This window comes from Macaca fascicularis, chromosome 19, assembly GCF_037993035.2.
Source record: "Macaca fascicularis isolate 582-1 chromosome 19, T2T-MFA8v1.1".
Classification (NCBI taxonomy): Eukaryota; Metazoa; Chordata; class Mammalia; order Primates; family Cercopithecidae; genus Macaca; species Macaca fascicularis.
The window spans coordinates 15,268,931-15,285,469 of record NC_088393.1 but is presented as its reverse complement, the minus strand read 5'-3'; the positions used below and the strand labels follow the sequence as shown (position 1 = coordinate 15,285,469).

General features: G+C 39.5%; 1 protein-coding gene across 1 annotated transcript; it reads left to right on the top strand.

Moving 5' to 3' along the window:
* Positions 1-12,841: 12,841 nt before the first annotated feature.
* Positions 12,842-16,338, top strand: LOC123570359 (putative olfactory receptor 7A2). The gene is given in 3 exon segments (XM_045380943.3): positions 12,842-12,873; positions 15,346-16,142; positions 16,145-16,338. Coding segments are annotated over 3 exon segments (972 nt in total). The 3' UTR covers positions 16,288-16,338.
* The last annotated feature ends 201 nt before the right edge of the window (positions 16,339-16,539 follow it).

Genomic DNA, 16,539 nt, shown 5'->3' with positions numbered 1-16,539 from the left:
GTTTTTTTTGTGGAGAATTGGTACAGACCAGCAAATGAAACAATATAAAGACACACTTTTTAGAAGCGATGGAAGAAGCGATATTTAAAGTTACAAGTGCATCTAATATAAACATAAATGAACTTAAATGTGCTGTGACAAAGATCTTAGGTTGAATGCAATCTTAGGTTGTACTCAATCTCAAGTTGGGTGCAAAGGAATATGTTCCACAAGATGGCAGAAGGTGTTTGATAGTTTATGAAATAGGTCTGCATGTTCTCACATGTATACGGAATTTTAAAATGTCAGACTCAATGAAGCAGAGAATAGAATGGTGGCTATCAGTGGCTGGGGATGAGGGTAGGGTAGATGGAGAAATGTGAGACGTTAGTCAAAGGATAAGAAGTTTCAGTTAGACAGGAGCAATGAAATTTATTGATGATATCACATTGTGCCTCTTAAATATATACAGTTACTATTGGGCCATCAAATAAAAAAGTAAGAAATAAATTAAAAATAAAAAAGATCCAATCATAATGGGCAAAAAGGTAGCCATAAGGAAAAATAGATATTAAATAAGATGCACATAGTATAAGAGGTGATTTATTTCTACTCATCACATAGAGAATCTTCTAAGTTAAAAAAACTGGTGGAGGGTGGGTACACAACATGACTGACTGAGAGATTTGACCACACAAAATTTATGAACTTTCACATATTCACTCAACATACATTTATACATACATAAACTATTAAATGTTATTTAGCAAAGTTGGTGAAAAATCTCCTGTTCCGTGTCTGAAAGAACACAAACCAAAGAATAAAACCACCCAGATCCCAGAACATTAAAGCAAAGAACTTGCATTATTTGTAACAGAGAAAGTAAAATGCTCACAAATCCACAAACACTGTCTACTCAGCCTCATCAGAAAGAAAATTATGGCAAGTAAAACTCTAGTGATTCCTGTTTTGACCTATGAAATAACATTAATTTTTTATCTCAATATCCAACATGAAAGAAGATACTGTGAATGTTGTGTTCTGTGAACCACTTTTGCAAAGTAGTATTTGCAAGGAATTCTTGGTGTGGCTCTTTATTTTTATTTTTATTTATTTATTTTTTTATTACACTTTAAGTTCTAGGGTACATGTGCACAATGTGCAGGTTTGTTACATATGTATACATGTGCCATGTTGGTGTGCTGCTCCCATTAACTCGTCATTTACATTAGGTATATCTCCTAATGCTATCCCTCCCCGCTCCCCCCTGGTGTGTGATGTTCCCCTTCCTGTGTCCAAGTGATCTCATTGTTCAGTTCCCACCTATGATTGAGAACATGTGGTGTTTGGTGCTTTGTCCTTGTGATAGTTTGCTGAGAATTATGGTTTCGGGCTTCATCCATGTCCCTACAAAGGACATGAACTCATCCTTTTTCATGACTGCATAGTATTCCATGGTGTATATGTGCCACATTTTCTTAATCCAGTCTATCATTAATGGACATTAGGGTTGGTTCCAAGTGTGGAAACACTATTGTGAATAGTGCCGCAATAAACGTATGTTTGCATGTGTCTTTATAGCAGCATGATTTATAATCCTTTGGGTATATATCCAGTAATAGGATGGCTGGGTCAAATGGTATTTCTAGTTCTAGATCCTTGAGAAATCGCCACTTGGTGTGGCTCTTTCTAATGAATACTGAAGCATGCTCAAGCATACCCATCTTACAAATTTCAAATGTAACCCCTCAATTCATCACACATTCCTCCACACCAATATTTTATGTTCTTACTTCTTTAACTGAAAAACTCCTTGTATATGTTCCTATTTTACTAGAACCACTTTATGTCCCCCATTTTTTCTTCAGTCTCATCTAATTGGATTTTCATACCCATTATTTAATTTTCAATAATGTCACCTGCATTGCTGGGTGTGAGAAGTTTTTTTTGTTGTTGTTGTTGTTTTGTTTTTGTTTTTGTTTTTGTTTTTGTGATGGAGTTTCACTTTTGTTGCACAGGCTGGAGTACAATGGCATGATCTTGGCTCACTGCAACCTCCGCCTCCCGGGTTCAAGAGATTCTCCTGCCCCAGCCTCTGGAGTAGCTGGGATTACAGGCATGCGCCACCATGCCTAGCTAATTTTGTATTTTTAATAGAGACAGGGTTTCTCCATGTTGGTCAGGCTGGTCTTGAATTCCTGACCTCAGATGATCCACCCAGCTCAGCCTCCCAAAGTTCTGGGATTACAAGTGTGAGCCACTGTGCCTGGCTGACAGTTTTTAATGTATTAAATATGGTCTCAATCATCATCTTTCCAGGGAGGAATGCAGACTTCCACAAGGAGATCATATTTAATATGGACTGAAGTTAGAATCTTCATTAGTTTGTCTCATTTAATGTCACATTTAATTTGTCTCTGTTTACACATTTCCATTTTATGGCCATACTATTAGGACACTGTCTGTTTTTGCAGGATTGGAGGTTAAGTAGGGTTAAATGATCTGCCCAAAGTTATGAACCTAGTAAGAGATGAGCTTTGAATGAAACTCCATGGGGATGTGTCCAGTTCCCACATCTAGATCAGTGTTTCTCAGCCACACGTGATTGTGTCAGATATAAATAAAGTTCCTCTTCAAAGGCTTGGCTTGTTCAGTGCCCTTGTTCTTTGTTCCTTACCTCCAAGGCTAACCATGAGCCTAGGAAATAGGGAGTTGGAACATTCTCACTATAGCTGCTCTCCATTGAACATCTCCTCTGTGCCAAGGAATTTCCAATGAACTTTAAACTATTACTTACTGCTGTTCATATCCTTCACCCACTTTTTGATGAGGTTATTTGCTTTCTCTGTATAAATTTGTTTAAGTTCCTTGTAGACTCTGGATATTAGACCTTTGTCAGATGCACCGACCGCAAAAATTTTCTCCCATTCTGTAGGTTGCCTGTTTACTCTGATGATAGTTTCTTTTGCTGTGCAGAAGCTCTTTAGTTTAATTAGATCCTATTTGTCAATTTTGGCTTTTATATCATTGCTTTTGTTGTTTTAGTCATGAAGTCTTTGCCCGTGCCTATGTCCTGAAACTGGAAACCATCCTCCTCAGCAAACTAACACAGGAACAGAAAACCAAACACCACATGTTCTCACTCATAAGTGGGAGCTAAACAATGAGAACAAATGGACACAGGGAGGGGAACATTGCACACTGGGGACTGTTGGGCAGGGGGAAAGGGGATGGAGAGCATTAGGACCAATACCTAATGCAAGGGGGGCTTAAAACCTAGATGATGAGTTGATGGGTGCACCAAACCACCATGGCACATGTATACCTATGTAACAAACCTGCATGTTCTGCACATGTATCCCAGAACTTAAAGTAAAATTTTAAAAAACTATTGCTTACTTCTTGGCCAGGCACGGTGGCTCAAGCCTGTAATCCCAGCACTTTGGGAGGCCAAGACGGGCGGATCACGAGGTCAGGAGATCGAGACCATCCTAGCTAACACGGTGAAACCCCGTCTATACTTAAAAAAAAAAAAACTAGCCGGGCGAGGTGGCGGGCGCCTGTAGTCCCAGCTGCTTGGGAGGCTGAGGCAGGAGAATGGCATGAACCTGGGAGGCGGAGCTTGCAGTGAGCTGACATCCGGCCACTGCACTCCAGCCTGGGAGACAGAGCGAGACTCTGTCTCAAAAACAAACAAACAAACAAAAAAACTATTACTTACTTCTCACATTAACTCTACAATGTGGGTGGAATTTCTATAAGTTTTATATCCTGCCATGAGGCAAGTACTCAAGAGGCACGTATAAACTTGTTTCTTCAGAAGCTGAGCCACTAAGGGCAGCATTTGACCTCCTAAAGGCAGACATGAGGTATGTGGTAGGATTCTTGGTGAAAAAGGTTTAAAAATAGTTTGTAAATGATGAGTTGATGGATGCGGCACACCAACATGGCACAAGTATACGTATGTAACAAATCTGCACGTTATCCACATGTACCCTAGAACTTAAAGTATAATTAAAAAAAAAAAAAAGTGGTTTTCTTTGACTCTAACACTGAACCTCAGCCTTGATCCTCAAACAGTGCTTCACACAGAACAGGATGAACAGCATCGACATCAACAGGGAAACAGCCACAAACGCACAACGTCTGGGCCCACCCTCAGTGTCCCAAATCAGAACCTGCATTTGAACAAGGTCCTAAATGAATTACAAAAACTTTCAAGTTGGGTATATTCTTTTCCAAAACAGTCTCTCAGACTCTCCATGTTAACATTTTTATTGGATAATTCTGGTGTAGACTATTCTGTGCATTATGGGATGTTGGACAGCAATCCCTGGCTTTAATCCACTGGGTTTCAGCAGCACCTCCCCAGGTGACAACAAAAAATGTATCCAGACATTTCCAAGTGTCTCATGGAAGAACAATCATCCCTGGTTGAGAACCACTGACAGAGACTGTGAGAACTGGAAACTTTTTTTTTTTTTTTTTTGAGACCGAGTCTCTCTCTGTCACCCAGGTTGGAGTTCAGTGGTTTGATCTTGGCTCACTACAACCTCCGCCTCCTGGATTCAAGCGATTCTTCTGCCTTAGCCTCCCGAGTAGCTGAGACTACAGGCACCCACTACCATGCCTGGCTAATTTTTTGTATCTTTAGTAGAGGCAGGGTTTCGCCATGTTGGCCAGGCTGGTCTCGAACTCCTGACCTCGTGATCCACCCCCCTTGGCCTCCCAAAGTGCTGAGATTACAGGCCTGAGCCACCACACCCAGCCGAGAGCTGGAAACATCTTGATGGAATGCCAATCAAAGCTCATACTTCTCTCAGTTCATAACACCGGGTGGATCACCTAACCCTTCTGAGCTCCAATTCTGCGAATGTAGAAAGAACTTTCTAATAGTACAACCTCGTAGCATGGGAATGTGCAAAAATGAGACACATTACATGTGACATTAAATGAGACAAACCATGTAAGATTCCAACTTCAGTCCATGATGCATAAAATGTGTAATTATACCTCTTGCAATAGCCAAATGTTTCACAAATTAAGGATTAAATGACAACATTTTCTTGTGTATACAAGCACGAAACTCCTAATTGTTTTGTCGATAGCATCAGGAAGCCAAGGATTATACTATCAATGGTTTTATAGCAAATGAACACGTTGTCTCCGTTGTTGGAGAGGGAATAGCAAATTTTCTGGAGATGTCAATAAAACTGTGTTCTTACCAGAAGTCAATACGTTGAGTTTCCAAGGGATCTGGTGAAGATATGTTCCTCATCTTAGTCTTTGGAGACAATTTTAACTCAAGTTTCAGCAAAAGTGCTAAGAAGGTTAGACCGTCGTCAGGTGGGAGATTTCACAGAGAAGAAGTAATGAAGAGTGGATTCACCTGACTTCTAACCTGGTCTCTTTGGCGCAGAATCAGCAGAAAAATGTTCCTTCTTTTCCAGACCTGTCTCCCACAGAAAAATCAGGTGCTCATGCAACTCGTAATTGCAAAAATATGGAACCAACCTAAACGCCCATCAATCAATGAGTGGATAAAAAAATTGTTATATATACACACACACACCATGGAACACTACTCAGCCATAAAAAAGGATGAATTGATGGCATTCGTAGCAATCTGGATGGAAATTGAAGACCATTATTCTAAGTGAAGGAACTCAGGAATGGAAAACCAAACATCATAGGTTCTCACTCATAAGTGGGAGCTAAGCTATGAGGATGCAAAGGCATAAGAATGATACAATGGGTTTTGGGGACTGGGGGAAATGGTGGGAGGAGGATGGAGAATAAAAGACTACCCATTGGGTACAGCATACACTGCTCAGATGATGAGTGCACCAAAATCTTAGAAATCACCACTAAAGAACTTATTAAACTTAGAAATCACCACTAAAGAACTTATTAAAGGTAACCAAACAATACCTGTTCCCCAAAAAACTATTGAAATAATTTTTTCTTAAAGTCAACAGATGAAAAAAAAAAATCAGATGCTCATGGATTGGAGTGAAAAAAGGGAAATATGTCTGATGTATAGATATAGGGAATTGTAAAAATCTATTTCATCTGCTATTGTCCTGAAGACTCTAACAGCTTCGGACTGGATGTGATGTAATGGTTTGTAGACATATGTCTGGCTAAGGGGCTGATGTTTCACTTCTTCTTACTGTCTTGTCTGGGAACAAAGCTTCATTCTCCATTATCAGCATCCAGGGAGGAACTCAGACTTCCATATGGAGACCTTCCTCTCTGAGACCCCATACAGGTGAGTCTGCCCAGTAGGTACTGCAGAAAAGGTTCAGAGTCAATATAAATCAAGAATATTTACCTAGTGTTACCTGAAAGCCAAATGAGGCTAACTCAAGCTGAGAGACTGAGTGTGTTTGTTTGCCTGGTTGACTAATTTATATTTAATATAGTTAATATGTTAAAAAGAGAAGTGTTTCTCATATTAAGCAATGCAGGGATCATTGCTGACAACTAAGTGATAATAAAGGAAGTTGATTTGGATGAGATTGAAGAAAGAATGGGAGACAAAACGTGGATCCAGTAAAATTACAACATATACTAGAAGTTTTGCAGTGAAAGAAGCAGGAAAGTAGAACATTTGGTGTGGAACGATGTGCAATGAATTGAGAGAGTTTGGAATAAATTTTCAGACAGGCATATTTGAGCGTGTTTCTGTACTTACTGCAAAGATCCACACCAATGCATTACTTGTAAATTCCATCTTGCAACAGCAATTCACAAGACATACATTTCATAGTCTCTTCTTTTATGTTGGATATTCACATGAAAAATAAATATTATACAATAGGTCAAAATGGGAATACTAAAAGAGTTTTTGCTTGCAATTATTTTCTTCTTCTGCCGAGGCTGGATTTGTTAGCTTTTTATTTTCTCTATTGCAAATTATTCAAGTTCCCTGCTTTCATGTTCTGACATCCAAATGTTTTCTTTCTTTTGATTGCATTCTTTCACACAAGAAATTGTAGTTTTTTCACCAACTTTGCTGAATAATGTTTAATTTTTATGTATGTAGAGGTGTATATCAGGAAAATGTGTGAAAGTTTATAAGCTTTGTGTGCTCAAATCTGTTTGTCATAATTTGTTCCCACCTCTCCAATTGTTTGTTGACTTAGAAAATTCTTCTGCATCATTGCTAGAAATGTATCATCCTTTATATGTATTTCCTTTATATGTAAACATCTGTTTTTGCTTATTGCTTCCTTTTGTAATTAGATCTATTTTTATTTTTAATTTGATGTTTTAATTGACAAAATTCATTGTATTCTTGTGGGGTGCAATATGATGTTACTTTATTTTTATTTCTATTTTTATTTTTTATTATACTTCAAGTTCTGGGATACATGTGCAAAACACGTTGGTTTGTTACATGGGTGTACACGTGCCATGGTGGTTTGCCACACCCATCAAGCCGTTATCTACCTTGGGTATTTCTCCTAATGCTATCCCTCTAGTAGCCCTCCAGCCCCCGACAAGGCCCATTGTGTGATGTTCCACTCCTTGTGTCTGTGTGTTCTCACTGTTCAACTCCCACTGGTGAGTGAGAGCTTGCGGTGTTTGGTTTTCTAGCAATCCCATTACTGGTTATATACCCGAAGGATTATAAATCATTCTACTATAAAGACACATGCACACGTGTGTTTATTGCAGCACTGTTCACAATAGCAAAGACTTGGAACCAACCCAAATGTCCATCAATGGATAAAGACTGGATAAAGAAAATGTGGCACCTATACACCATAGAATACTATGCAGCCATAAAAAAGGATGAGTTCATGTCCTTTGCAGGGACATGGGTGAAGCTGGAAACCATCATTGTCAGCAAACTAACACAGGATAAGATGTTATTTTACATGTATTCATTGTAGAATAATTATAGGAGCCTAATTAATGTATCAGTCTCTTCATAACTTACCATGTCTTTGTGGTGAGAACACTTAAAATCTATAATATTAGCACTTTGGAGATATATAATACATTATTCTCAACTGAAGTCATCATGCTGTGCGGTAGATTACTAGAAGCCATTCTTGCTAACTTTATATCCTTTATCTAATGTCTCCCCTTTCCCCATCCACCCCACCCCATACTCCAGTCCTTGGTAACCACTGCCTTACTCCTCTCTATCCCTATGAGTTTGATTATTTAGATTCTGCATATAAATAAGAATATGCAGCTCTATATTTTAAAGCAATAATCTACTGCCATCTTGTGGAAGATATTCTTTTGCACTCACAACCTACAATTTAGTACAAACTAAAATTGCACTCAACCTAAGGTCTTTTTCATAAGTATATTTGGATCCATTTATACTTATACAGGAATGAAATTATGACTTTAAATATTGTTTCTTCTACTGCTAAAAAAAAGCATATTTTAATTTTTTTTACTTTTAAGTCCAGAGGTACATGTGCAGGTTTATTACATAGGTAAACGTGTGTCATGGGGGTTTGTTGTACAGATTATTTCATCACCCGGGTATTAAGCATAGTACCCATTAGTTATCTTTCCTGATCTCCCTCCTCCCACCTTCCACCCTCCAGTTGGCCCCAGTGTGTGTTTTTCCCCTCTCTGTCTCTGTGTGTTCTCGTCATTTAGCTCCCACTTGTAAGTGAGAACATGTGGTATTTGGTTTTCTGTTCCTGTGTTAGTTTGCTAAGGATAATGGCCTCCAACTCCAACCATGTTGCTGCAAAGGACATGATCCTGTTCTTTTTCATGGCTGCATAGTATTCCATGGTATATATGTACCACATTTTCTTGATCCAGTCTATCATTCATGGGCATCTAGGTTGACTCCATGTCTTTGCTATTGTGAATAATGTTGCAATGAACATATGTGTGCATGTATCTTTATAATAGAATGATTTATATTCCTATGGGTATATACTCAGGAATGGGATCACTGGGTCACAGGGCATTTCTGTCTTTAGGTCTTTGAGGAATTGCCACACTGCTTCCACAACGGTTGAGCATTTATTTGCAGACGTTTGCCACTTTAATTTTGAATTTCTGACTCAAGTCAGTAATGTATTTCATATCTTTTCTTTCATAAGTTTGTTTTAGATTTTCATTATTCAGATCTTACCTGGTATCCATTCCTTTCTAATGCTGTAATTAGTGTTGAGAAGGGCATGAGAGTAACACGCAACCAGGAAGCCACAGTAGATGTGTATGTGTGTTCCGTGTGTATGTGTGTATGTGTGTGTGTGTGTGTATGATTCTTTAGAGTGAGAAGAAGTTTCAGACAAAGAAATCCTGGGCTACATATTCCAAATGATAACTCAAAATATGAACATCAGATGTGTATATGTGTTCTGCGTGTATGTCTCTTTAGGATGAGAAGTTTCAGACAAAGAGAACCTGCGCCATGTATTCCAAAAGATAACTCATCATATGAACATCAGAACTCAAGGCCACAGCAGGAAACAAAGAGGCTATGCATTGCAATTCATGGGGTGCCTTTGCAACCAAATTAATAAAGTACAAATGCAACATCTGGACAGAAGGACTCCTTGTGTCTTCAGGTTTCAGCAGCTTCCAGACCACCTCCTTCCTCAGCATCCTCTGAAACCATCTCTCATTCCTCTCCTCTTGCTCGTTTGCCTGCCACACTGGCTTCCTTGTTGGACTTGAACATCTGAAAGAAGAACATGCCTCAGGGTCTTTCATTGTTGTTCCTCTGCCTTGCATACGCTTCTGCAAGGAACATGGTGACTCCACCCTGTCTTCATTAAGGTCTCTGTTCAGTTGTCACCTTGTCTGCTGGTCTTACCTGACCACCCAGTAAAAAATAACACTCCATCCACACTTTCCTTCTTACCTCTTTCTTCTTTTGTTTTACAACATCACACATTCATTTTCTGGACAGTGCCTGGAATATGCCAAATCCACTTTGTATTCCTCAAATGCATGAAAGATTTTCTCTTTAAAATTTTAGAATACATGCTCTCTGAAAAGGACTGAAGGTAGAACACGTATTCCTGATTAATACTGTCAAAATCGGCCAGGCGCAGTGACTCATGCCTATAATCCCAGAATTCTGGGAGGGCAAGGTGGGCAGACCACCTGAGGTCAAGAGTTTGAGACCAGCCTGGCCAACATGACAAAACCCCATCTCTACTAAAATACAAAAACTATCCAGGCATGGTGGCAGGTGCCTGTAATCCCAGCTACTCAGGAGGGTGAGGCACGAGAATCACTTGAACCTGGGAGGTGGAGGTTGCAGTGAGCGGGGATCGTGCCACTGCACTCCAGTCTGGCAATAGAGTGAGACTTTGTCTCAAAAAATAAATAAATAACTAAATAACAATATTGTCAAAATGCCCATAATACCCAAAGCAATCAAAAGACACAATGCAATCTCTGTCAAAATACCAATGACATTCTTCACAGAAATACAAAAAAAAGAAATTGTATAATACATATGGAACCACCCAAGACCCCACATGACTAAAACAATGTTGAACCAAAAGAACAAAGCTGGAGACATCACACTATCTGACTTCAAACTATATTATGAAGCTATAGTACATAAACCCAGCTTCGTATTGGCATAAAAAACATACATATGGGCCAAAGGAATAGCGATGAAAACTCATAAATAAACACACATATTTACAACCAAGTGATTTTAGACAAAAGTGCCAAGAACACACATTAGTGAAGGGACAGTCTCCTTAATGAATGCTACTGGGAAAACTGGATATCCACATTCAGAAAAAGGAAACTAGGCTCCTGTTTCTTGCTATATACAAAAATTAACTTAAAATGAAATAAATATTTAAATGGAAGACTGAAAACTATGACTCTATTAGAAGAAAATGTATGGGATATATGGGATATGCTTCATAAAATTAGTCAAGGTAAAGATTTTTCAAAATAAAACTTCAAAAGCATAGATAACAAAAGCAAAAATAGATGAATGGGATAACATCGAACTAAAAAATCTTCTGCACAGCAAAAGAGATAATTGACAGATCCAAGAGAAAAGCTATAGAATGAGAGACGACATTTCCAGACTATACATCTGAAAAGTGGTTATCCAGAATGTATTTTAAAACTCAATAGTGGGAAAAAATCATCTGATTAATAAATAGGCAACGACCTGAGGACGCATTTTTCAAAAGAAGACATGCAAGTGTACAAGGGTCCATGAAAAGTGCTCAAAATCACGAATCATCAGGGAAATGCAAATCGAATCCACAATGAGATACCACCTCATCCCAGCTAGCAGGGCTATTACCAAGACAGGATAAATAACAAATGCTGACAAGGATATGGAGAAAGGGGAAATTTTATACATTGTTCCTGGAATGTAAATGAGTACAGCCATTGTGGAAAACAGTATGGATGTTCCTCAAAAAGTTAAAAATAGAATATAACTCAGGAATCCCACTACTGGGTATTTACCCAACGGAAATGACGATAGAGTATCAAACAGATGTCTGCACTTTTCTGTTTATTACACTGTCACAATAGCCAAGAAATGAAGTCAATCTAAGTGTCCTTCAGTGGATGAATGGATATTAAAATGTGGCATATGTACATAATGGAATACTCTACAGCCCTGTGTGAGAAGGAAATACTGTGATTTGCAACAAAATGAATGAACCTAGAGAGCATTATGTTAAGTGAAATATTCTAGGCACAGGAACACAAATATCACATGATCTTAATCATATGGAATATTGAAAAGTTGATCTCATAGAATTATAGAGTAGAACGGTGGCCACCAGAGGCTAGGGCTGTTGTGGGAAGAGGAGTGGGGAGATGTTTGTCAAAGGATACAAAATTGCAGCCAGGAAAAATATGTTCACCAGAGCTATAGTATAGCATGAAGATTTTATATTTAATATGATGATACATGGTGTTTTTGAAAAATGCTAAGAGAGTGGATGTTAAGTGTTTTCACTACAAAAACGATAGCTATGTGAGGTAAAACATATATCCATTAGCTAGATCTAACCATTCTGTAATGTATATATCTCAAAATGTGATGTTTTATGTGATAAATACATACAATTTTATGTCAATTTAAATAAACAAATAAATTTTGAAAAATTAAATAAAATAATCTTTAGAGGGTGTGATTCTCAGGGCAACTTGCATAAAAAGAGTCAGATATATCTCTTAAGAGTAGCCAGATGTTTTATACATGAAGAATTAAATGACAGCTCTTAACTTTTTTAAGAAGCACAAAATTTCTCATTGTTTTGGCAAAAGCATCATGAATTCAAGAAGTGTAGGACTCATGGTTTTATATCAGAACAGAGTTCACCCCCTTGTTGAGGAAAATAGCGATAATTCTGGAGATATCAAGGGCTGTGTTCCCATCACAAGTGAATACCTTGGAGACCCAAGGAACATAGTTAAGACAAGTTCCTTAGTTTAGACTTAGGAGAAAACCTTCCCTTGGGAATGGAGAATAGAGTAAAGCGTTAGGAGGTTAGAGCTCTGGAAGGCAAGCAAGTCCATGAAGAAGGAATATTACAGATTGGATTCATCACAGGCTTAATATGGCGTCTTGGGAATAGAGAATGAAAGAAAAAAATCAATTCAGTGCAGGGTAAATTCCCAAAGGAAAATGACCTGCTCAGGTTGGAATAACAAGAGGAAATGTGCCTAATGAGCAGATATACAAATCTGTAAGTACTTCCTTGGCTGTTGTCACTCAGCATATGCAACCTTGGGCTGGATGGAACATGCTTGTGTTTTTTGGAGTCTAAATCTGCTGGCTCAGGTACCTTTCCTTTCTCCTACTGTCTTGTCTCAGCACAGAGCTTCCGTCTCCACCATCAACCACTCAGGGAGGAATTCACACTTCCACATGGCGACTTTTCTTTCAGAAAACCAGTCAAGGTAAGTCCAAGAGTCCAGTAGGTATTGCGGGAAAGGGTCAGGGAGAATGGAACTGTGAACGTGAACCTAAGGTCACCTGAGAGCCAATCCAACCAGTGCTAGAGTGGAGAGATTGTTGTGGTTGTTTGCTAGTTTGCCTGACTAATTAATTGATTCAGGTATTTATTTATGATACTAAAAAGAAATGTGAACATTGAATTCAGCATTGGAAGATGATTGTTGACAATGAAGTAATAGTAATAGAAGCCCAATTAGGAGAGGAAATGAGAGGATTAAAGTGGCTCCAGTAAAAGCAGCATCTGTGCCCAAGGATCTTTACAATTAAGTGAAGATGAAAAATAGGGTACTACTGTAATAGTTAAAGAAAGAGGAAAGAAACATGAAAAGCAGCTCAATGGTCAAAGACAGGTTTATTTTGGAGAACAAACATGAGAGGGGCTTCTGGCTGAGTTAGGTCAGAGGTACTCTTTTTTTTTTTTTTTTTTTTTGAGACGGAGTCTCACACTGTTGCCAGGGCTGGAGTGCAGTGGTGCAATCTCAGCTCACTGCAACCTCTGCCGCCCAGGTTCAAGTGATTCTCCTGCCTCAGCCTCCCAAGTAGCTGAGACTACAGACACCTGCCACCGCACTCAGCTAATTTTTTGTAGTTTTAGTAGAGATGGGGTTTCACTATGTTGACCAGGCTGGTCTCAAACTCCTGACCTCGTGATCTGCTTGCCTTGGCCCCCCAAAGTGCTGGGATTACAGACGTAAGCCACTGCACCAGCCGAGACACTCTTTCTTATACACTAAGAGTTTTTAAAGGCTCAAGGTGGGAGAGCTTATCACCGGCTCAGAATGTTTCTGTGCCTCTTTGTCTTGCTTACCTGGAGACAGAGTTTTTGTGCCTGTTCCCACACATCTTCTTGCAGCTGCAGGCATACCCCCCAAGTCTGCTTTTAGCTTCCCTATCTTAGTGCACCTAAAGGGAAAAGAATGTGCTTATTAGATCCCACTGTTATACTGAGGCCCACTGTGCGAGTGCCAGGTTTGGTGGTTACCCAAGAGATTTTCCCCCTCCCTCTGTGCCCGAGTTGTCTTATCTGTGTTTTACTGTCTGCTTTTTCTGGTTGCTTGTTGTTAGAAGAGAAGTGATTTTCCGAAGATGCATGAGGTTAGAAAAGGAGCTGGAACTTACAGTGGCGTTTGTCCAAGATGACGGTGCTTCTGCTCTGTCAATTACCTGTGGAGACATATACACTGAAGAGAGGGATTTTTTCGTTTGTTTGTTTATTTTTAAGGGGCATATTTGACTCTCTTTCCATATTGGTGAGAAAGATCCAGACCAATGAATTCCTTTCAAATACTATCTAACAACAGCAGTCATGAGGTACACATTTTGCAATATCTTCTCTCATGCTTAAGAATTCAAATGAAATAAAAAACTTATTTAATAGGTGAAAAGGTGATATACTAGCAACCTTTACTTTGCCACGTTTTTTTAATAGTGAAGCTAAATGTATCTGCGTATTTGTTAGACATTTACAGCTATTGCAAATTGTACGTGAACTTTCTGCTTGCAAAATGGGTTTGTAATCTTTTTAATCCTGTTTTTATTGCATTTATCAAAATAAAAGACTTGGAGTTTTTCATCGATTTTGGCATTTGTCTTTTATTACTGTTACGTAACTTTCAATGTATTTGAGGGAAATGTGTGAAAGCTTAGAAGTATTGTGTAGCCAAATCCATTTATCATAGTGTGCTCCCCTCATTGCTACATAAATGTAGAAAGTTCTTCTGCATCATTTGGACAAATAAATTGCCTTTTATGCGTGCATTTCCAACTTGTTTTCTCTCTCTTATTTTTTATTGTGCTTTTTGGATTTTTGTATTAGATCTCTTCTTAGAAGTTGCATCACCTTTGACCTTTGACCATCATTTGGTAATCATTCTTTATCATGTGACTAAAAACCACCTTTCTCTCTCACAAATATTAGAATCCTTATATAATTATATGAGAGGAAACCATAACCTTAGATACTACTTCTTCCCGTGCTTGCAATCCCAGCACTTGGGATGCCGAGGCAGGTGGATCACCTAGGCTCAGGAGTTTGAGACCATCCTGGCCAACGTGGTGAAATCCAGTCTTGACTAAAAATTCAAAAATGAGCCAGGCATGGTGGCGTGTGCCTGTAATCCCAGCTACTTGGGAGGCTGAGGTAGGAGAATCGCTTGAATCCGGGAGGCGGAGGTTGCAGTGAGCTGAGATTGCACCACTGCACCCCAGCCTGGGCATCAAGATTAAAACTGTATCTCAAAAAACTAAAAATAAAAAATAAAATAAAACGTATCTTCTTCACTGTAGAATATGTATGACAGCATTTCTGATGGGTTGGCAATGCATGTTTTTCTCATGTTCTCTTCTTTCTTGTGTGTGTGGGGTTTTTTTTGTTGTTTTTTTGTTTTGTTTTGTTTTGTTTTTTGTTTTTGTAGAAACATCAACCAGGTGAAAGCAGGGAATGAGACACGAATTTCAGAATTTCTTCTTCTAGGATTTTCAGAAAAACAAGAATTGCAGCCATTCCTCTTTGGGCTATTCCTGTCCATGCACCTGGTCACCGTGCTTGGGAACCTGCTCATCATCCTGGCCACAATCTCAGACTCCCACCTCCACACCCCCATGTACTTCTTCCTCTCCAACCTGTCCTTCATAGACATCTGTTTTGCCTCCACCACGGTCCCAAAGATGTTGGTGAACATCCAGACACAGAGCAAAGTCATCACCTATGCAGGCTGCATCACCCAGATGTGCTTTTTTGTACTCTTTATAGTGTTGGATAGCTTACTCCTGACCGTGATGGCCTATGACCGGTTTGTGGCCATCTGTCACCCCCTACACTACACGGTCATCATGAACCCTCAGCTCTGTGGACTGCTGATTCTGATGTCCTGGATCACAAGTGTCCTAAACTCCATGTTACAAAGCTTAATGACGTTGCAGTTGTCGTTCTGCGCAGACTTGGAAATCCCGCACTTTTTCTGTGAACTTAATGAGATGATCCACCTTGCCTGTTCTGACACCTTTGTGAACAACATGGTGATGTATTTTGCAGCTGTGCTGCTGGACGGTGGTCCTCTTATTGGGATCCTTTATTCTTACTGTAGGATAGTTTCCTCCATACGTGCAATCTCGTCATCTCAGGGGAAGTACAAGGCATTTTCCACCTGTGCATCTCACCTCTTGGTTGTCTCCATATTTTATGGTACGGGGCTAGGAGTGTACCTTAGCTCTACTATGACCAAAACTCACACTCAACTACTGTCACCTCGGTGATGTACACTGTGGTCACCCCCATGCTCAACCCCTTCATTTACAGTCTGAGGAATAAAGACATAAAGGGGGCTCTGACACAATGCTTCAGAGGGAAACAATAAAAGAGCCATTTTTCAGCCAGGTGCGGTGGCTCACCCCGTAATCCCAGCACTTTGGGAGGTGGAGGTGGGCAGATCACGAGGTCAGGAGTTCGAGACCAGCCTGACCAACATGGTGAAACCCCATCTCTACCAAAAATACAAAAATTAGCCGGGCGTGGTGGCATGTGCCTGTAGTCCCAGCTACTCAGGAGGCTGAGGCAGGAGAATCGCTGGAACCCGGGAGGTGAGGTTGCAGTGAGCTGAGATCATGCC